Source organism: Conger conger, chromosome 2 (assembly GCF_963514075.1).
Source record: "Conger conger chromosome 2, fConCon1.1, whole genome shotgun sequence".
NCBI classification, from domain to species: Eukaryota; Metazoa; Chordata; class Actinopteri; order Anguilliformes; family Congridae; genus Conger; species Conger conger.
In genome coordinates, this window is record NC_083761.1 from 87,747,951 (window position 1) to 87,771,784 (window position 23,834).

At 44.5% G+C, this 23,834-nt stretch overlaps 1 protein-coding gene across 1 annotated transcript in view; it reads right to left on the minus strand.

The window, feature by feature from the left end:
- Window positions 1-23,834, minus strand: part of LOC133121450 (stonustoxin subunit beta-like) — a 116,017-nt gene that overhangs the window by 1,985 nt on the left and 90,198 nt on the right. The window contains exon 2 of the mRNA XM_061230614.1: window positions 17,931-19,222. Coding sequence (XP_061086598.1) covers window positions 17,931-19,222 — 1,292 coding nt within the window. The remainder of the gene's footprint in view (window positions 1-17,930; window positions 19,223-23,834) is intronic.

Sequence of the window (23,834 nt, forward strand, 5' to 3'; positions counted from 1 at the left end):
ACCCTGTATTGCTCCAGGGGAGGATTGTCTCCTGCTTAGTCTAATCAACTGTACGTCGCTCTGGATAAGAGCGTCTGTCAAATGCCATTAATGTAAAGTAATACAAAAGATGAAAACGCAGGGGACTTTCAGAGACAGAAAAACACAGACCATGACAATTAGTCTTGTCAGCAATTAGCATTTGCTTCTTCTGTTCAGCTGTCTTGTTAATTCTGATCTTTTTTCCATTCTGTCTCTTGTATGTATAACCCTCTTGTTTCATGTTTCAGTGCTCAGTCTTGAGTTTCTTTTGACTTCTGTTGCAAGGTCTCATGGTTTAGCAGCTTATGAGTTTACATGTTCCTGTGCTTGATTGTGCTTGATTGTGCTGTTTGATTGTGTTTGTTCTCAGTAAAGTTTCATTCCTTTTGCCATCCTATCCCTGACTCTGCCTGGTTCTCTGCACTTGGGTCCACGCCCCAGCCCATATACCTCACACCCCTAGTATTTGCATTCTTAATCATTCCCAAAATGGCCAAATTTGCCTTGTTATAACTACCTAGTTGCAATCTCATGTAGAACTACAGACATTCAACCATGCTGCACCACCAGCATTGTCTCATGATGGTCTGTCTACCACAGACCACTCCTAACATGAATTCATTCATTCATTCATTCATTCATTCATTCATTCATTCATTATCCTAACCCGCTTATCCTGAACAGGGTCCATGCTGCCTCCACTCCTAACAATGCAGCAAAAACAATCCCAATGAATACATGGAGGTAAGTTATATAACTGTGACCTTTCCAGACAGAATCTGAGACAGATGTGTAAAACCCCACGCTAACCCAACGACGGAATTTAGCGAGGGCTGAAGGTATCAGCGTGCTCGTCCTTCTGGTGTTGCTGAAAGAATACTAATAGGGTTAAAAAGTAGTGGCCCCTATGCGGAGATTCTAGATCAGCCAATAAATAAACCACGATACAAAGGCAGTAGTACCACTCTGCCTTCTGCTCTTTACTGGTCCGGGCTGACCCAGAATCTCCACAATAGGGCCAATAGATTCACCTTCGTTTATCTGACTCCATTTTAGAATAATAATTTAGATTAGTTATCCACATTAGGAAGATTTCTTATTGATAATTTTGACTTGATCGCTATAGGAATCCTGTACTGAGATTTACTCTCCGAACAGTCCTCTGCTGGTACCGCCGCATGTCACATCGCGCGTTATGTGCACGTCTCACAAACTGACTAGCTATCTGTAGTCATTACAGAGGTCGCAGGAATAGCTACTCTCGGGTATATCTGTTTACAGCCTAGGGACCCAAGCAGACCAACCTAGCTACGGCTGTGCTCGACATGAATGAACTACCATGCGGAGGCGAGGGATTTACCAACATAGGCCTACGGGTGCTATACGCCGTGATACATTAAGTGGAAATATTCATCCTCCCTAGACCAGTTCAAGGGGGTAAACCAAGCATTCCCTGTATAACTTTGAGTGTCAGTAAGCGAAACCCAAACAGATCAAGTTTTAACAGTTTATTTTACCAGGCAGGTTACATACACGTAATTACATTCTAGTTCCAAATCAAAAAACATCACAACGGAAACCAAATTACGGAGTCTTAAAAGTCATACCTGGTAATAAAAGCTACATACGGGAGTCTGGCTACAGACACCCTGTACGTAGAAATTACGTGCACGGGAGGCTGATTGCATTCTCCCAGATTGCTTAGTTTGCTGTCCTTAAATCCAAAATCTGGCCTTTGATGTTAACCCTAAAACATGGGTCACCCATCTGTAATTTGGAGCCACGCCTCCCCAGGAAGCGCAGGGGGGTTGAGGCTTTCACTGGGGCAGAGCTCCACACAGCTTCTCCTGGTTGGTTATGATGTACAGGGTTTGCTGTTGCAGAAATAAAACCATTGCACCAGTCGCACTGAAACAATCAGAATAATACCAAACATGAATATTATCTAAACTGACTTTGTCATGAAACATCCAGTGCTGTACACATCATTTAGTGACTGAGTAAAGAGGGAGAGAGCAATGAAGGGGGGTTCAGGAGAAGGTCAGGGCCTAACAGGCCGTGCCCTCTGAAACCTTCCAGTGCCGTAAAGGATGTTGCCCCGTCGTAACGAGTTTTACGGCTGGAGGCCTGAGTCTTCCCCCACAGGCTCCTGCCCGTATGGGTGGGGAGATAAGGGGGGGGTTCATGATGCATGCTCCTAAATTACTTTACAGCCACATATTCCACAATACCAGAAGAAGCCAGCAAGCTGACCAGCCCTGAGTGATAATGCCAGATTTCCAGCCTTACAGATGTATATTCTGGGGCCTGTACTGTATATGCAAATGTGTGATGTAGATACATGCCCTGCTGAAAAAGAAACGGCTCAAGTTTGGTTTTGAAACCGCTGGTAGCTGGTTGACCAGTTCAGACCAGCTCCCAGCTCAACATGGTTTAGCTGGTTGACCAGTTCATACCAGCTCCCAGCTCAACATGGTTTAGCTGGTTGACCAGTTCATACCAGCTCCCAGCTCAACATGGTTTAGCTGGTTGACCAGTACAGACCAGTTCCCAGCTCAACATGGTTTGACCAGCTCACGCTATGTTATGAAACAGCTGGTAGCTGGTAATTCAAGCTGGTCATAGCTGGGTTTTACTCTAGGGTAGACCAATACATATTCCTTTACTGTATGTGTGCTATATGTATGAACAAAAAACAATGTATGTTTGTTTTTCTAATTCAAGAAGAATTAGCAGTGGGCTACTACTAGCAGTTAAACCTCTTGAATAATTATTTCGTCCTCCTCTGTGAAGCTGAATTGTTGAGCTAAAGAGATCTATTCCCTTTTCCTGAACCCATCAGCTGGCAATTTCCAGCTGGTCAAGCTGGGATTTACACTTGGGTGAACCAATACACAGTCCTTCACTGTATGTACGAACAAAAAACAACATATATTTATTTGAAAATGTTTTATTTTAGTTAGGCATTTGGCATTAGTGTAATTACTGTGGTGTGACTGCCAGAGGTGAGTTCCAGCGTACGTGAATGAACCACTCAGGCTGGAACAAGACATGTTTTGCATTCAGATGCTTTCCCCCAGGTGTGGTTCCTGAATTAATGAAATAATTGATTCTCAAGAATTCTGATGTTTGTGTGAAAATGCTGGGCTGGCCAGTTTCAGTTCCAGGTTTGTAACATCCTCGAGGCAATGTGACAAATCACAGTTTGAAGAGTGATGATAGCCTTGCAGTTTAAATGAGGCTGCGTACGTGTGTGTGTGTGTGTGTGTGTGTGTGTGTCCTAGTTTAATGTCAATATCAAAAGATTAAACACTGAACAATATCAACGTTGTAATGCTTTATTGCCATTTCGGGAAAATCTGATAACACATGACTCAATATTAAACACAAAACCTTCATCTGTATTGAACACAAATCAAAGAAAACTGCATTCAAACAGCAATATTATTACTATTGTGATTATTATTATTACTATTATGATTACTATAATATAAATCAAAATTAAGATTACATGGAAATCAGAAAACATTAAAATGTTAAGAGAAATATCTGATTATCAAGGTCTGACTATGAAACAGAAAAACGGATTATTGTACTACGAAAGGAATTTTTTTATGTTTTAGAAAATACATTCAGTAAGCACTTAGGTATTTATTAGACTTATTTTTTTTAGATTTCTCCAGCTGTAGCCTATCCACTTAGAGTTATGATGCGTTGTGTGTTCAGAGATGCTCTTCTGTATATCACTGCTATAATGTTGTGTTGTTATATACCAGCAAAGTAGCGTAGTGATTAAGGTACATGACTGGGAACCGTAAGGTCGGTGGTTTGATTCCCGGTGTAGCCACAATAAGATCCGCACAGCCATTGGGCCCTTGAGCAAGGCCCTTAACCCTGTATTGCTCCAGGGGAGGATTGTCTCCTGCTTAGTCTAATCAACTGTACGTCGCTCTGGATAAGAGCGTCTGTCAAATGCCATTAATGTAATGTAATACAAAAGATGAAAACGCAGGGGACTTTCAGAGACAGAAAAACACAGACCATGACAATTAGTCTTGTCAGCAATTAGCATTTGCTTCTTCTATTCAGCTGTCTTGTTAGTTCTGATCTTTTTTCCATTCTGTCTCTTGTATGTATAACCCTCTTGTTTCATGTTTCAGTGCTCAGTCTTGAGTTTCTTTTGACTTCTGTTGCAAGGTCTCATGGTTTAGCAGCTTATGAGTTTACATGTTCTTGTGCTTGATTGTGCTTGATTGTGCTGTTTGATTGTGTTTGTTCTCAGTAAAGTTTCATTCCTTTTGCCATCCTATCCCTGACTCTGCCTGGTTCTCTGCACTTGGGTCCACGCCCCAGCCCACACACCTCACACCCCTAGTATTTGCATTCTTAATCATTCCCAAAATGGCCAAATTTGCCTTGTTATAACTACCTAGTTGCAATCTCGTGCAGAACTACAGACATTCAACCATGCTGCACCACCAGCATTGCCTCATGATGGTCTGTCTACCACAGACCACTCCTAACATGAATTCATTCATTCATTCATTCATTAATTCATTCATTATCCTAACCCGCTTATCCTGAACAGGGTCCATGCTGCCTCCACTCCTAACAATGCAGCAAAAACAATCCCAATGAATACATGGAGGTAAGTTATATAACTGTGACCTTTCCAGACAGAATCTGAGACAGATGTGTAATACCCAACGCTAACCCAACGACAGAATTTAGCGAGGGCTGAAGGTATCAGCGTGCTCGTCCTTCTGGTGTTGCTGAAAGAATACTAATAGGGTTAAAAAGTAGTGGCCCCTATGCGGAGATTCTAGATCAGCCAATAAATAAACCACGATACAAAGGCAGTAGTACCACTCTGCCTTCTGCTCTTTACTGGTCCGGGCTGACCCAGAATCTCCACAATAGGGCCAATAGATTCACCTTCGTTTATCTGACTCCATTTTAGAATAATAATTTAGATTAGTTATCCACATTAGGAAGATTTCTTATTGATAATTTTGACTTGATCGCTATAGGAATCCTGTACTGAGATTTACTCTCCGAACAGTCCTCTGCTGGTACCGCCGCATGTCACATCGCGCGTTATGTGCACGTCTCACGAACTGACTAGCTATCTGTAGTCATCAGAGGTCGCAGGAATAGCTACTCTTGGGTATATCTGTTTACAGCCTAGGGACCCAAGCAGACCAACCTAGCTACGGCTGTGCTCGACATGAATGAACTACCATGCGGAGGCGAGGGATTTACCAACATAGGCCTACGGGTGCTATACGCCGTGATACATTAAGTGGAAATATTCATCCTCCCTAGACCAGTTCAAGGGGGTAAACCAAGCATTCCCTGTATAACTTTGAGTGTCAGTAAGCGAAACCCAAACAGATCAAGTTTTAACAGTTTATTTTACCAGGCAGGTTACATACACGTAATTACATTCTAGTTCCAAATCAAAAAACATCACAACGGAAACCAAATTACGGAGTCTTAAAAGTCATACCTGGTAATAAAAGCTACATACGGGAGTCTGGCTACAGACACCCTGTACGTAGAAATTACGTGCACGGAGTGCACGGGAGGCTGATTGCATTCTCCCAGATTGCTTAGTTTGCTGTCCTTAAATCCAAAATCTGGCCTTTGATGTTAACCCTAAAACATGGGTCACCCATCTGTAATTTGGAGCCACGCCTCCCCAGGAAGCGCAGGGGGGTTGAGGCTTTCACTGGGGCAGAGCTCCACACAGCTTCTCCTGGTTGGTTATGATGTACAGGGTTTGCTGTTGCAGAAATAAAACCATTGCACCAGTCGCACTGAAACAATCAGAATAATACCAAACATGAATATTATCTAAACTGACTTTGTCATGAAACATCCAGTGCTGTACACATCATTTAGTGACTGAGTAAAGAGGGAGAGTGTCACGTTTCAGGTCTGTCTCACCATGTTTTTTGTTGATTTATGTTTATTCATGTTGTCTTAGTCACGTAGTGTTTTATCATGTATTATGTTGTCTAGGTTCGTCTTGTTGTTTAGTTATGTTTCGTTACGATTTATTTTCTTGTCATGTCTAGTTATGTTTTCGTACGATTATATTACCTGGTTATGTTGAGTGATTATCGTCTTAGTTTCGCTTTGTGTTATGTTTCGATGTATGTTTATTGTTACGTTTAACTGGTCGTTGTTATGCATACACTTTTACATGTTTTTCCGCAAACCTTGCGTTCCGCCTTTTCTCTCTCTCTCTCTCTCTCGTTCTGTCCTTCACTCCCCTAATGTTCTATTTGTCTATTTACTAAAACTACTAACGCTAGATCAGGATTGGGTAGAAACTAACAAGACTAATCATGTGTTCATGTTACCTTATGTTTCTCGTGCATGTCATTTACTAATTTACTAATGCTAGGGCAGGATAGGTTTATTACTAACGATTACTAATCTCCTTGTTAAACTTGTCATCCATCGCACCTGTTTTCCATTTCCTTGCTACGCTCTTACTAATTGTCTACACCTGTCTACACCTGCATTTATAGCCCAGTCGCGCAACTGTTCACTGCGAAATTGTCTGCCTCTGTTTTTCACGCAACTCTTGAGCATTACTTACTGTTTGATTACACGTTACGATCCACGCCTGTTTACTGACCATCGATTATTGATTTCTGTTTTGTGACCTTCGTTTTGTTCTTGACTACGTCCCCGCCTACCGTTTTTGTACTTTTGCCCCGCTGATTGTTTCATGGTTTCGACTCCCGCTTCGTCCACGACTACGCCTCTGCCTGCCGTCCGTCTGTTCATCTGCCCCGCTGACAGCTCTCCTGCTACCGGACCTCCCTGCACGCCTACCGACTACGAGATTGCCTCTTCCCTCGGCACCGTGCTTTTTGTTTGTTTTGTATTTGTTTGGCTGGATCTACGTGTATGGACTTTGCTTGTGTTGACTACTCTCCTGGGATTCGTCCCGAATAAAGCCCTGAGGGGTCTTTATATTACTATTGTTTCTGAGTCGTGCATTTTGGGTCCAACCCCCACGCACCCGTCTCAGAACAATTTCGCCAAAATGGACCCTGCTGACTCTACTGCCATGTTCTACGCCCTCCAGGAACAAGGAGCCATCGTCCGGCAGCATTCACAAGGAATCTCCGAACTTCACCTGGAGATTTGTGAACTGTGCGCGGAGATGAGGAGGCTTGCCGTCGCGGTCCTACCACAACCACGGGAGGAGCCTTCCCACCCACCCACATCCCCAGCGCTCAACCCCACGGGAACCTGCCAATTCCGAGAGCCCCAACAACCCCCTCCGGAGAGGTTTGGTGGAGAACCTGAGAGGTGCAAGGCTTTCCTTCTACAATGCGACTTCGTGTTCAGGCAACAGCCCCAGACCTACAACAGCGACGACCGTCGGATTGGCTACGTGATGGGGCTACTCAAGGGGAGGGCGTTGGACTGGGCTACGGCGGTGTGGTCCGGGGATTCATTCCCTCCTCTTTACCCAGTCTTCGCCGATGAGATTCGGAAGGTCTTCCAACACGCATCCAGCGACCAGGAGCCATCCCAGAGACTGATTGCTCTGCGCCAAGGACGGAAGACCGTGGCAGACCACTCCATCGACTTCCGCACCCTCGCGGCGGCTACTAGCTGGAACGATGCGGCGTTGGCAAATCTCTTCCTGGCCAGCCTGAGTGAGACGCTCCAGGACGAGTTGGCGCGACTGGACCCCATCACCCAGTTCGACCAGCTCGTGCGCACCACGATCCGCCTGGACAACCGTGCCAGACAACGTCGGTCGGAGAGACCGATCCTTCCTGGCAACCATTACCCCAGGCAGGGGCCAAGTCCTCGACTGGAGGAGCAGCAGTCTGAGGGATCCGAACCCATGGACCTGTCCCGGGCCGGTACAAGGATCTCTACTGGATGGAAGGACCTTTTGCCGCATGACACAAATCACCATTCCCTTACAACTGATCATTTCTGGGAACCATCGGGAGATGATCCAGTTCCGCATCATCCAGTCCCCTAATGACCAACTCATCTTGGGATTACCCTGGCTCCAGAAACACAACCCCACGATCAACTGGAGTTCTAACCAAGTGCAAGCATGGGATCCGAAGTGCCATCTGTCCTGCTTGCGTTCCGCCCCACCACCAGCAGAGGGAGTGCCAGCTCTACCACAGACTCCCAAACCCTCCCTGGAGAGGGTCCCCTCTCCTTACCATGACCTGGGAACAGTGTTTTCCAAGACACAAGCTCAGTCTTTGCCGCCTCATCGACCCTACGACTGCGCCATCGAGCTCCTCCCTGGTTCGTCACTTCCCTCAAGTCGCCTATACAACGTCTCCAGACCAGAGAGGGAGGCGATGGAGAAATACATCCGTGACTGCCTGGCTAACGGACTAATTCGCCCTTCTTCCTCTCCCGTCGGTGCGGGATTCTTCTTTGTTCAGAAGAAAGATGGCTCCCTACGCCCGTGCATCGACTACAGGGAGCTGAACAACATCACGGTGAGGAACAAGTATCCTCTGCCCCTGATGGACTCCGCGTTCCACCCACTTCACGAGGCCACCATCTTCACCAAGTTGGATCTCCGCAACGCTTACCACCTGGTCCGTATCCGCGAGGGCGATGAATGGAAGACCGCCTTCAACACCTCTCTCGGACACTTCGAATACCTGGTCATGCCATTCGGCCTCACCAATGCTCCTGCTGTGTTCCAGGCCCTGGTGAATGATGTTCTTCGGGACTTGTTGGGTCGCCATGTGTTCGTCTACCTGGATGACATCTTAATCTACTCCACCAATGCCAAGGATCATGAATACCACGTCAGGCAAGTCCTACAGAGACTCCTGGAGAACAGACTATTCGTCAAGGCGGAGAAGTGCGTCTTCCACTCCGACACAGTTGAGTTCCTGGGGTTTATCCTTGAGAAGGGACGGATCAGGGCGGATCCCAAGAAGATTCTGGCAGTCACCAACTGGCCCACACCCACCTCACGTAAGCAGCTCCAACGCTTCTTGGGATTCGCCAACTTCTACCGGAGGTTCATTAGATCCTATAGTCAAGTGGTCTCTTCTCTAACCAAACTCACGTCCCCTGCGGTGCCATTCCGGTGGAGCTCCGAAGCTGAGACGGCCTTCACCAAGGTCAAGAGACTGTTCTCTTCCGCTCCCATCCTGGTACACCCCGACCCCACCCGCCAGTTTGTGGTCGAGACGGATGCTTCCGACACAGGGGTGGGAGCAGTGCTCTCTCAGGTGGCGGCCGCGGACAACCGACTACACCCCTGCGCCTTCTTCTCCAAGAAGCTGTCCCCGGCGGAGAGGAACTATGACGTTGGGAACCGAGAGCTGCTAGCAGTCAAACTGGCATTGGAGGAGTGGAGACATTGGCTGGAGGGGGCCGAGAAGCCGTTCATCGTTTGGACCGACCACAAGAACCTGGCATACCTCCAGACAGCCAAGAGGCTGAACTCCCGACAGGCGAGATGGGCGCTGTTCTTCGGGAGGTTCAACTTCTCTTTGACCTACCGTCCAGGTTCGAAGAACGTCAAGCCCGATGCCCTGTCCCGTCAATTCAACACCTGTTCTGAGCGTGAGATCCCCGAGAACATCCTTCCTACCTCCTGCACCATCGGATCTGTCACATGGAAGATCGAGGCGGTGATCCAGAGGGCTCTACGGGAGGAGCCCGATCCCAGGTCCAACCCCGGATTACGCCTATACGTCCCCTCAGCCGCTCGGACACAGGTGCTGCAATGGGCCCATTCATCCCTCCTTTCCTGCCATCCCGGCTTTACCCGCACCTTCATCAAGAAATGGCATGTACCACCTGTGCCAGAAGCAAGGCCTCCCACCAAGCCCCTGCTGGTTTACTCCAACCTCTGCCTGTGCCCAGCCGACCCTGGAGCCACATCGGCGTGGACTTTGTTACCGGACTTCCCCCTTCCGAAGGTAACACCACCATCCTCACTGTGGTGGACCGATTCAGCAAAGCGGCACACTTCATCCCCCTGGCTGGATTGCCCACCGCCCAAGAGACCGCAGAGGTTCTGGTGAGAGAAGTATTCCGCATTCACGGACTTCCCTCGGACATCGTTTCTGACCGCGGCCCCCAATTCATCTCCCAAGTTTGGAAGGCATTCTGCGTGGCCCTCGGGGCCACAGCTAGCCTCTCTTCGGGCTACCACCCTCAGTCCAATGGCCAAACGGAGAGGGCCAATCAGGACCTGGGGGCCGCTCTACGCTGCGTATCGGCAAAAAATCCAGCCGGCTGGAGCAAGATGCTAACCTGGGTGGAATACGCACACAACACCTTACCCTGCGCCGCCACCGGGAAATCTCCGTTTGAGGTCTCCTTGGGCTACCAACCTCCACTGTTTCCTGACCAGGAAGCCGAGATCGCTGTTCCCTCCCTCGCCATCCACATGAAACGGTGCTCCAAGGTTTGGAGGGATGCCAAGGCCGCGCTGCTAAGCACGGCAGATCGTAATCGGCGTTTTGCTGATCGCCACCGCACTCCAGCTCCGGCCTACAAACCAGGTGACTCCGTCTGGCTGTCCACTAAGGACATTCCCCTCCAAGCCACTTCCCACAAACTGCAACCCCGCTTTATTGGTCCCTTTAAGATCCACAAAATCATTAACCCTTCCTCTGTTAAACTGTCACTCCCTGCTTCCCTTAAGATTCACCCCACATTCCATGTCTCATGTATTAAGCCTGTATCCTCTCACCCCATATGTCCCCCGGATCCCCCACCACCTCCCCCCCGCATTATTGACAACCACCCCGCATTCACGGTTAAGAAACTCTTGAACATTCGTAAGAGGGGCCGTGGGGTTCAATACTTGGTTGACTGGGAGGGCTATGGCCCTGAGGAGCGTTCCTGGGTCGCTCCCAGTCTCATTCTGGACAAATCGCTCATCAGAGACTTCCATCGTGACCACCCTGATAAATTCCAAGGACCGCCAGGAGTCGGTCGTTAAGGGGGGGGTCCTGTCACGTTTCAGGTCTGTCTCACCATGTTTTATGTTGATTTATGTTTATTCATGTTGTCTTAATCACGTAGTGTTTTATCATGTATTATGTTGTCTAGGTTCGTCTTGTTGTTTAGTTATGTTTCGTTACGATTTATTTTCTTGTCATGTCTAGTTATGTTTTCGTACGATTATATTACCTGGTTATGTTGAGTGATTATCGTCTTAGTTTCGCTTTGTGTTATGTTTCGATGTATGTTTATTGTTACGTTTAACTGGTCGTTGTTATGCATACACTTTTACATGTTTTTCCGCAAACCTTGCGTTCCGCCTTTTCTCTCTCTCTCTCTCTCTCGTTCTGTCCTTCACTCCCCTAATGTTCTATTTGTCTATTTACTAAAACTACTAACGCTAGATCAGGATTGGGTAGAAACTAACAAGACTAATCATGTGTTCATGTTACCTTATGTTTCTCGTGCATGTCATTTACTAATTTACTAATGCTAGGGCAGGATAGGTTTATTACTAACGATTACTAATCTCCTTGTTAAACTTGTCATCCATCACACCTGTTTTCCATTTCCTTGCTACGCTCTTACTAATTGTCTACACCTGTCTACACCTGCATTTATAGCCCAGTCGCGCAACTGTTCACTGCGAAATTGTCTGCCTCTGTTTTTCACGCAACTCTTGAGCATTACTTACTGTTTGATTACACGTTACGATCCACGCCTGTTTACTGACCATCAATTATTGATTTCTGTTTTGTGACCTTCGTTTTGTTCTTGACTACGTCCCCGCCTACCGTTTTTGTACTTTTGCCCCGCTGATTGTTTCATGGTTTCGACTCCCGCTTCGTCCACGACTACGCCTCTGCCTGCCGTCCGTCTGTTCATCTGCCCCGCTGACAGCTCTCCTGCTACCGGACCTCCCTGCACGCCTACCGACTACGAGATTGCCTCTTCCCTCGGCACCGTGCTTTTTTTTTGTTTTGTATTTGTTTGGCTGGATCTACGTGTATGGACTTTGCTTGTGTTGACTACTCTCCTGGGATTCGTCCCGAATAAAGCCCTGAGGGGTCTTTATATTACTATTGTTTCTGAGTCGTGCATTTTGGGTCCAACCCCCACGCACCCGTCTCAGAGAGAGCAATGAAGGGGGGTTCAGGAGAAGGTCAGGGCCTAACAGGCCGTGCCCTCTGAAACCTTCCAGTGCCGTAAAGGATGTTGCCCCGTCGTAACGAGTTTTACGGCTGGAGGCCTGAGTCTTCCCCCACAGGCTCCTGCCCGTATGGGTGGGGAGATAAGGGGGGGGTTCATGATGCATGCTCCTAAATTACTTTACAGCCACATATTCCACAATACCAGAAGAAGCCAGCAAGCTGACCAGCCCTGAGTGATAATGCCAGATTTCCAGCCTTACAGATGTATATTCTGGGGCCTGTACTGTATATGCAAATGTGTGATGTAGATACATGCCCTGCTGAAAAAGAAACGGCTCAAGTTTGGTTTTGAAACCGCTGGTAGCTGGTTGACCAGTTCAGACCAGCTCCCAGCTCAACATGGTTTAGCTGGTTGACCAGTTCATACCAGCTCCCAGCTCAACATGGTTTAGCTGGTTGACCAGTTCATACCAGCTCCCAGCTCAACATGGTTTAGCTGGTTGACCAGTTCAGACCAGTTCCCAGCTCAACATGGTTTGACCAGCTCACGCTATGTTATGAAACAGCTGGTAGCTGGTAATTCAAGCTGGTCATAGCTGGGTTTTACTCTAGGGTAGACCAATACATATTCCTTTACTGTATGTGTGCTATATGTATGAACAAAAAACAATGTATGTTTGTTTTTCTAATTCAAGAAGAATTAGCAGTGGGCTACTACTAGCAGCTAAACCTCTTGAATAATTATTTCGTCCTCCTCTGTGAAGCTGAATTGTTGAGCTAAAGAGATCTATTCCCTTTTCCTGAACCCATCAGCTGGCAATTTCCAGCTGGTCAAGCTGGGATTTACACTTGGGTGAACCAATACACAGTCCTTCACTGTATGTACGAACAAAAAACAACATATATTTATTTGAAAATGTTTTATTTTAGTTAGGCATTTGGCATTAGTGTAATTACTGTGGTGTGACTGCCAGAGGTGAGTTCCAGCGTACGTGAATGAACCACTCAGGCAGGAACAAGACATGTTTTGCATTCAGATGCTTTCCCCCAGGTGTGGTTCCTGAATTAATGAAATAATTGATTCTCAAGAATTCTGATGTTTGTGTGAAAATGCTGGGCTGGCCAGTTTCAGTTCCAGGTTTGTAACATCCTCGAGGCAATGTGACAAATCACAGTTTGAAGAGTGATGATAGCCTTGCAGTTTAAATGAGGCTGCGTACGTGTGTGTGTGTGTGTGTGTGTGTGTGTGTGTGTCCTAGTTTGATGTCAATATCAAAAGATTAAACACTGAACAATATCAACGTTGTAATGCTTTATTGCCATTTTGGGAAAATCTGATAACACATGAATCAATATTAAACACAAAACCTTCATCTGTATTGAACACAAATCAAAGAAAACTGCATTCAAACAGCAATATTATTACTATTGTGATTATTATTATTACTATTATGATTACTATAATATAAATCAAAATTAAGATTACATGGAAATCAGAAAACATTAAAATGTTAAGAGAAATATCTGATTATCAAGGTCTGACTATGAAACAGAAAAACTGATTATTATACTACGAAAGGAATTTTTTTATGTTTTAGAAAATACATTCAGTAAGCACTTAGGTATTTATTAGACTTATTTTTTTTAGATTTCTCCAGCTGTAGCCTATCCACTTAGAGTTATGATGCGTTGTGTGTTCAGAGATGCTCTTCTGTATATCACTGCTATAATGTTGTGTTGTTATATACCAGCAAAGTAGCGTAGTGATTAAGGTACATGACTGGGAACCGTAAGGTCGGTGGTTTGATTCCCGGTGTAGCCACAATAAGATCCGCACAGCCATTGGGCCCTTGAGCAAGGCCCTTAACCCTGTATTGCTCCAGGGGAGGATTGTCTCCTGCTTAGTCTAATCAACTGTACGTCGCTCTGGATAAGAGCGTCTGTCAAATGCCATTAATGTAATGTAATACAAAAGATGAAAACGCAGGGGACTTTCAGAGACAGAAAAACACAGACCATGACAATTAGTCTTGTCAGCAATTAGCATTTGCTTCTTCTATTCAGCTGTCTTGTTAATTCTGATCTTTTTTCCATTCTGTCTCTTGTATGTATAACCCTCTTGTTTCATGTTTCAGTGCTCAGTCTTGAGTTTCTTTTGACTTCTGTTGCAAGGTCTCATGGTTTAGCAGCTTATGAGTTTACATGTTCTTGTGCTTGATTGTGCTTGATTGTGCTGTTTGATTGTGTTTGTTCTCAGTAAAGTTTCATTCCTTTTGCCATCCTATCCCTGACTCTGCCTGGTTCTCAGCACTTGGGTCCACGCCCCAGCCCACACACCTCACACCCCTAGTATTTGCATTCTTAATCATTCCCAAAATGGCCAAATTTGCCTTGTTATAACTACCTAGTTGCAATCTCGTGCAGAACTACAGACATTCAACCATGCTGCACCACCAGCATTGCCTCATGATGGTCTGTCTACCACAGACCACTCCTAACATGAATTCATTCATTCATTCATTCATTAATTCATTCATTATCCTAACCCGCTTATCCTGAACAGGGTCCATGCTGCCTCCACTCCTAACAATGCAGCAAAAACAATCCCAATGAATACATGGAGGTAAGTTATATAACTGTGACCTTTCCAGACAGAATCTGAGACAGATGTGTAATACCCAACGCTAACCCAACGACAGAATTTAGCGAGGGCTGAAGGTATGAGCGTGCTTGTCCTTCTGGTGTTGCTGAAAGAATACTAATAGGGTTAAAAAGTAGTGGCCCCTATGCGGAGATTCTAGATCAGCCAATAAATAAACCACGATACAAAGGCAGTAGTACCACTCTGCCTTCTGCTCTTTACTGGTCCGGGCTGACCCAGAATCTCCACAATAGGGCCAATAGATTCACCTTCGTTTATCTGACTCCATTTTAGAATAATAATTTAGATTAGTTATCCACATTAGGAAGATTTCTTATTGATAATTTTGACTTGATCGCTATAGGAATCCTGTACTGAGATTTACTCTCCGAACAGTCCTCTGCTGGTACCGCCGCATGTCACATCGCGCGTTATGTGCACGTCTCACAAACTGACTAGCTATCTGTAGTCATTACAGAGGTCGCAGGAATAGCTACTCTTGGGTATATCTGTTTACAGCCTAGGGACCCAAGCAGACCAACCTAGCTACGGCTGTGCTCGACATGAATGAACTACCATGCGGAGGCGAGGGATTTACCAACATAGGCCTACGGGTGCTATACGCCGTGATACATTAAGTGGAAATATTCATCCTCCCTAGACCAGTTCAAGGGGGTAAACCAAGCATTCCCTGTATAACTTTGAGTGTCAGTAAGCAAAACCCAAACAGATCAAGTTTTAACAGTTTATTTTACCAGGCAGGTTACATACACGTAATTACATTCTAGTTCCAAATCAAAAAACATCACAACGGAAACCAAATTACGGAGTCTTAAAAGTCATACCTGGTAATAAAAGCTACATACGGGAGTCTGGCTACAGACACCCTGTACGTAGAAATTACGTGCACGGAGTGCACGGGAGGCTGGTTGCATTCTCCCAGATTGCTTAGTTTGCTGTCCTTAAATCCAAAATCTGGCCTTTGATGTTAACCCTAAAACATGGGTCACCCATCTGTAATTTGGAGCCACGCCTCCCCAGGAAGCGCAGGGGGGTTGAGGCTTTCACTGGGGCAGAGCTCCACACAGCTTCTCCTGGTTGGTTATGATGTACAGGGTTTGCTGTTGCAGAAATAAAACCATTGCACCAGTCGCACTGAAACAATCAGAATAATACCAAACATGAATATTATCTAAACTGACTTGGTCATGAAACATCCAGTGCTGTACACATCATTTAGTGACTGAGTAAAGAGGGAGAGAGCAATGAAGGGGGGTTCAGGAGAAGGTCAGGGCCTAACAGGCCGTGCCCTCTGAAACCTTCCCTTGCCGTAAAGGATGTTGCCCCGTCGTAACGAGTTTTACGGCTGGAGGCCTGAGTCTTCCCCCACAGGCTCCTGCCCGTATGGGTGGGGAGATAAGGGGGGGGGTTCATGATGCATGCTCCTAAATTACTTTACAGCCACATATTCCACAATACCAGAAGAAGCCAGCAAGCTGACCAGCCCTGAGTGATAATGCCAGATTTCCAGCCTTACAGATGTATATTCTGGGGCCTGTACTGTATATGCAAATGTGTGATGTAGATACATGCCCTGCTGAAAAAGAAACGGCTCAAGTTTGGTTTTGAAACCGCTGGTAGCTGGTTGACCAGTTCAGACCAGCTCCCAGCTCAACATGGTTTAGCTGGTTGACCAGTTCATACCAGCTCCCAGCTCAACATGGTTTAGCTGGTTGACCAGTTCATACCAGCTCCCAGCTCAACATGGTTTAGCTGGTTGACCAGTTCAGACCAGTTCCCAGCTCAACATGGTTTGACCAGCTCACGCTATGTTATGAAACAGCTGGTAGCTGGTAATTCAAGCTGGTCATAGCTGGGTTTTACTCTAGGGTAGACCAATACATATTCCTTTACTGTATGTGTGCTATATGTATGAACAAAAAACAATGTATGTTTGTTTTTCTAATTCAAGAAGAATTAGCAGTGGGCTACTACTAGCAGCTAAACCTCTTGAATAATTATTTCGTCCTCCTCTGTGAAGCTGAATTGTTGAGCTAAAGAGATCTATTCCCTTTTCCTGAACCCATCAGCTGGCAGTTTCCAGCTGGTCAAGCTGGGATTTACACTCGGGTGAACCAATCCACAGTCCTTCACTGTATGTATGAACAAAAAACAACGTATATTTGTTTTTTCCTGATAAAGCAGTGGGCTTTATTAGAAAAACTAGCAATGAGCAGCTAAATCTCTGGAGAAATTATTTCAGTTAGGCATTTGGCATTAGTGTAATTACTGTGGTGTGACTGCCAGAGGTGAGTGCCAGCGTACCTTAACCACTCAGGTAGGAACAAGACATGTTTTGCATTCAGATGCTTTCCCCCAGGTGTGGTTCCTGAATTAATGAAATAAATGATTCTCAAGAATTTTGATGTTTGTGTGAAAATGCTGGGCAGGCCAGTTTCAGTTCCAGGTTTATAATATCCTCGGGACAATCTGATCAATCACTGTTTAAAGAGTGATGGTAGCCTTGCAGTTTAAATGAGGCTGCGTGTGTGTGTGTGTGTGTGTGTGTGTGTGTGTGTGTGTGTGTGTCCTAGTTTGATGTCAATATCAAAAGATTAAACACTAAATATCAACGATCTAATGTTTTATTGTCATTTTGGGAAAGTCTGATGAATTAAACACAAAACATTCATCTTTATTGAACACAAATCAAAGAAAACTGCATTCAAACCGCAATATTACTACTATTTTGATTTATGATTATTGCTATTTTGATTATTATACTATAAATCAACTAAAAGATCACTTCAAAGGAAATCTTTGACATTAAAAAGTTAAGAGAAATATCTGATTATCAAGCTCCGATTATGAAAAAGAAAAACTGATTATTATACTACAACAGGCAATTTTAGGGAAATTATTTGCATGTGCAAAAGGGAGAGAGAGAAAGAGAGAGAATTAATCTCTACCATCTTTGTTTTTTGTATTACTTTTCCTGTGTGTATATTCTGGCTTGTCTTGCAGTTTCCCATGTTAATATGTATGAAAAACAGAAAAACAGCTCCTTGGCTAATGATGAATTTGCCTGCAGGTTTTACTAGTTGTAGCATATTGGACTGAAAACATGCCAGTACATCTCTCATTTCTTCAGAGATCTGTGGGTCATTGGACCAAGGCTGGGACTCCTCTTTGAAGCTGAGGTCCTGAGCTACAGAGATGTTTTGCATTGCCCTGAACTCTTCAGAAGCCAGGCACTCAAACAGGTTTGAGAGGTACAGCTCCTCCTTCTTCAGAGAGGTGAAGTTGAAGATGCAGACACGGTCAATGGTTGGATCACCGAGAACTGCATTCAGCTCAGGTCCAGGTGGCACAATGTCACAATGCTTCAGAAGATTGATGTAGCTTTCCAGCACCCCTACTTCAGACTCTTTATCATCAAGCCATTTTTCCATCTTGTCAGGAGTGAACGATGACTCATCGATGAATTTCAGAGTGGCCACCAGTTTCTCTTCCCCCTCTGTCCCATCCCGGATAGCTGGCAGAAGTTTGCTCAGATTATTCTGGAGGGTGTCTTTGTAAGTGGCCAATATGTTTTTGAATTCGACCAGGTTCTCTTTTAAATCAGTGACCTTAATGGCCTCACATCGTTGTATGGCGTCGTCAGCTCTCATTTGGGCCTTGTGTAACTGGCCCATCTGGACTTCCAAAAGTGTCACCAGATTTTCACTGATCTTGGTGACCAGCTGGGCTGCGCATTGGTCCAGGTTCATCAGAGGATAGAGCCAGACCTTCACAGGCACCGCTTTACTCCCATCCCCTATTAGCTCCGGGAGCTTTTTGTACAACTGCACGGCTTCCTCATAAGTGGTGGGGTTGTTCTCCAGCGCTAAATCGCTGTGGAACGTGCAGCTGAACTTCTTCACCTTCTTCATCTCCTTGTCTGTCAGCTTCAATTTTCCCGAACTGCTGATATCAACTTTAGGGATCTTAATGGTGGACGAATCCAGGTTCCCCTGAATAACTTTCTTGTCCTCCTCATTTGACGCCATCTGGTCGAAGACCATGAAGACCTCACCCCCATACAGTACTGCTGTCACCACATGGGTGGCACTCTTCTGGTCAAACACTTCGGGGTATATCACATTGCCCACCTGGGTCACAGTCAGCTGCTTGAACTCAGTCGTTTGTTTGTAGTGCATTGTGGCCCTGCACTGTCGCATGGAGGACAATGTGTCATTCAGGTAGCTGCCCGACCTCTCCACCGTCACGAGCCCTGCTATGAAGCTTGCTGTCAGCGAGGCACTGACATCCATCAGCTTGGTCTTCTCACTGAGGGAGTCACGTGTGCTAACATCAACATGCGTGAGGGGCTGTGGTTTCACATCAACATCTTTTCTGATGGCTTCTTGATCCCACAGTAAGACTCCTAACACAGAGGACATTTCAGTCATTTATCAATAACATTACCATCAAAGTGTTTTCATTCATTTCTAATGAATGAATAATAATATATTCATTGTACAGTATATACACATACTTAAACAAATAAGCAAACTTCAGATTGTCAGCTTGGAGACATTTGCTGAACAGAGGCAGTGTGACTGATATCAGTTATGTTATTGAAACAAAAGCAATTAAGATGTCTGGATTTCAGCAAATTTATATTGATACCAGCGAAAAGAGAGAAAAGCTGTGGTTTCACATCCACATTTTTTTTGATTTGTACAGTATTTCATTGTACAGTATATACACATACTTAAACAAATAAGCAAACTTCAGGTTGTCAGCTTGGACGCATTTCTCTAGATTTCAGGGACAGCGTCTCGCTGCTGTTATATCAATGAAATGGTCCAAGGTGGGCGGCCTGTAGCGTAGTGGTTAAGGTACATGACTGGGACATGCAAGGTCGGTGGTTCAATCCCCGGTGTAGCCTCAATAAGCAAGGCCCTTAACCCTGCATTGCTCCAGGGGAGGACTGTCTCCTGCTTAGTCTAATCAACTGTAAGTCGCTCTGGATAAGAGCATCTGCCAAATGCCAATAATGTAATGTAATCAAGACGCAGCGCATCTTTGCTGGGCTATGTTGAGGCAACACCTCTCTGTTGATGTATATTCAAGATGCAGGGCCCCTACCAGAGAAATATTGGAACTGGGCATGAATATTGGTATTGGGGTCATACTCTAATGTCAATTTTATTTGGAAAGGCAAACGTTTGGTGGTTAGGTATCTTTCTCAGGGACACTTCGACGGGGGGTTGAACTTCAGGACTTTTTACATATCAGATCGATACAGACGACGCTAAGCTGAAGTGGAAGACTGCTATTCATTATATTGCCTCAGCATGTTTATGTGCTTCAGTTAAGAATTGGATAATTCAGTGTGTCAGATTTGGCTATCTCTGTGGATACGTTTTTGCACATGCAAATTCAGAGCATAACCATAACAACATGTCGATCATCTTTATTTTAGTGTAATGTTGATCCAATGTTGGCAATGTAGAAGACAATGCACAAGGCTCCTATGTTTGCTAAGTTTGCTTAGAGCAGGGGTGGCCAACCCTGGGCTGGGGACCCCAGCACACCCTGTGGCTCTCCAGAACCAGGAGTGAGGACCCCAGCACACCCTGCGGCTCTCCAGGACCAGGAGTGAGGACCCCAGCACACCCTGCAGCTCTCCAGGACCAGGAGTGAGGACCCCAGCACACCCTGCGGCTCTCCAGGACCAGGAGTGAGGACCCCAGCACACCCTGCGGCTCTCCAGGACCAGGGGTGAGGACCCCAGCACACCCTGCGGCTCTCCAGGACCAGGAGTGAGGATCCCAGCACACCCTGCGGCTCTCCAGGACCAGGAGTGAGGACCCCAGCACACCCTGCGGCTCTTCAGGACCAGGAGTGAGGACCCCAGCACACCCTGCAGCTCTCCAGGACCAGGAGTGAGGACCCCAGCACACCCTGCGGCTCTCCAGGACCAGGAGTGAGGATCCCAGCACACCCTGCGGCTCTCCAGGACCAGGGGTGAGGACCCCAGCACACCCTGCGGCTCTCCAGGACCAGGAGTGAGGATCCCAGCACACCCTGCGGCTCTCCAGGACCAGGAGTGAGGACCCCAGCACACCCTGCGGCTCTCCAGGACCAGGAGTGAGGACCCCAGCACACCCCTGTTTTAAAGCATAGGCCCACCTCATTCTGTGCTTCAACGCATGTTAAATACAAATGACTGAATTAGTTATTGGAATGAATTAAGGCAGGATTAGGTGGTTGGAAGGAAAGCCTCCATACATGGCCCTCTGTGACAGTGAGTTTGAGGTTGATGCATGAACCCTGATGTGTCTGTCCCTGCAGGTTTACACAGGCTTTTTTAGTACAGGAACAAAATCGAAAGCAGCAAACATCCACTTTGAACTTAGGGAGGAAATAAAAAAGGACTGGGAAAGTGAAAAAAGGGCCAAAAGGTCTTGTACAAGGTTGGGTGAATTCAGGTAATTTGGAACAGGGCATTCAGGTCATTTGGAACAGGGCATTCAGGTCATTTGGGACAGGGCATTCAGGCAATTTGGGACAGGGCAGACTCAGAAACTGCATTTACAAAGAAGTGTCCCAAATGACCTGAATTCACTCTACCCTCTCCCTCAAGGAAATGAACTTATGAAGCAATGAGCAATTATCTCAACAAAACTTTCAGAAATCAAGGACAACAAATGCATGTGACACCTGCATGTCCTGTTCACTGAGCTCTGACTGCAGTTATCAGTTTGGCCAGCAGAGGGCACTGTGGCTCCACAGTAATTGTACCATGCAGGTGCATTGTACAAAAGTGCATCCCCATAACCATAAGTGCGCAAACAAACGATTCCATGTCCTAGAGTGATCACATCGTTAAAAACCTGAACCCTTGCTGAATAATCAGATAAACTGACCGAGTAGCAATACCACAGTCTTGACAACCTGAACACTAAGAATAGTAAAATAATTAAACCCAAGTGCGATCATTACATATAGCATACACATAGCGTACATGGCTCATTATTACAGTGAGAGGAGGGAGAGGTGCAGATGAGTTTTCAGCCATCTATGCTGCACTCAAACTGACACAGAGGACCGATGATATGAAGCAGCTTCGTACAGGTGGATCTGCCTTATCCTAAAGGATTGGCCACAAAGCTGAGAACCAAACTCTGTTTTGAAGTGATGACCTGATGAAAGATGTAATCTGAGAGAAAGAAAGAGATAGAGAGAGATTTGGTTGTGTGGATGCAGATTTAAAACAATAAATAAAGACAATTTTATGCTGGAGAGAAACCAAATTAATTTCCCCGTGTAAATAAGGATCTACCCAAGTGAAAAAATTGTATAGAACTATAATTTATGTATACAAAAGCTATTGCAAGTATACTTTTACTTTTTGTGCTTAACTAAATGTATAATTAACAAGTACTTTTAAAAAGTGTACTTCAAAATACATGTCAGTAAGTTCCAATTAAATGCATTAAAAATAGACATACTAATTATGCAATACTTAAAGTAGTATTTCAGTATACTTATCAAAAGTGTATTTTATTCACAGATAGTGACAATTTAGTATACTTATGCAAATAATACTTATTTTAAAATGAAGTATAATGCATTATTACTATGCTTTATTTAAGTGTATTTTAATTTCACTTTATTCAAAGTGTATTTAAGTATTCTTACAAAAAGTGCACTTAATGTACAGTAAGTTTATTTTAAGATGTATTTCAGTGTACTTTTAAGAAGTATACTAAATTGCAAATACTTATAGAGGTAATTTAGTGTACTTATAAAAAGCATACTTATTTTTAAGTCCTTTGTAATACATTATTAGTATCCATGATTAAAGCATACTTTAATGTCTCTTAATTAGAAGTGTATTTAAGTTTACTTGCAAAAAGTGTACTTTAATGTTAGTTCATTTTAAGATGTACTTCAGCATACTTTTAGAAAGTATATTAAATTGCAAACATTTACAACGGTAATTTAGTGTTCTTATGAATAGTATACTTGAATTTATTGTATTTTAATTTCTACTTGAATACAGTTAATCAAAGTATGCATGAGGTACTATTTTTTTATATTTAGCATTCTGGTAGAACACTTTTTATACCCTTAATTTATACTAATTGGGAATACTATGACTTACAGTACACTTGCATTGTTCCATTGACATTTTAATATGCTCATGTCTACTACTTAGAAATATACTTACATTGGTATTATATATATATATAGGTACTTACAACTTATATACATGTCACTTCAGTATCCTTTCATGTACTTACAACTGTGATCTAGCAGAAATTTATTTATGATTTATGATTTATTAAGTTGCAATTATATATAAAGTACAGGGGGTGTTAAACACACCTTTATCCCAGGTAATGTACCTGTTAAACGCATCTTTATCCCAGGTAATGTACCTGTTAAACACACCTTTATCCCAGGTAATGTACCTGTTAAACGCATCTTTATCCCAGGTAATGTACCTGTTAAACACACCTTTATCCCAGGTAATGTACCTGTTAAACACACCTTTATCTCAGGTAATGTACCTGTTAAACACACCTTTATCCCAGATAATGTACCTGTTAAACACAGCTTTATCCCAGGTAATGTACCTGTTAAACACACCTTTATGCCAGGTAATGTACCTGATAAACACACCTTTATCCCAGGAAATGTCCGGGTTAAACACACCTTTTCTCTTGTTTTTATGATCAATTTTCTCAAAATGGTAAGTTATCAATATGCATATTGAAAACTGACCATTCTGTGAAAAAAGATATCACTACCATGACATATTTCACTGAGAGAATTTAATTTTTATAATGCCTTTGATCCACTTTCATGAAAATGAGAGAAAGGTGTTTCACATTACCTGGGATAAACAATTAACTCTGGTTTTAAATCTGAAATATGGACCAGTATACTGACCTTCCCTGGCTAGGGAAGACAGATGGCACACTGTAAAAATACACAGAAAATCAGCCTATATACATACACACACACACACACACACACAC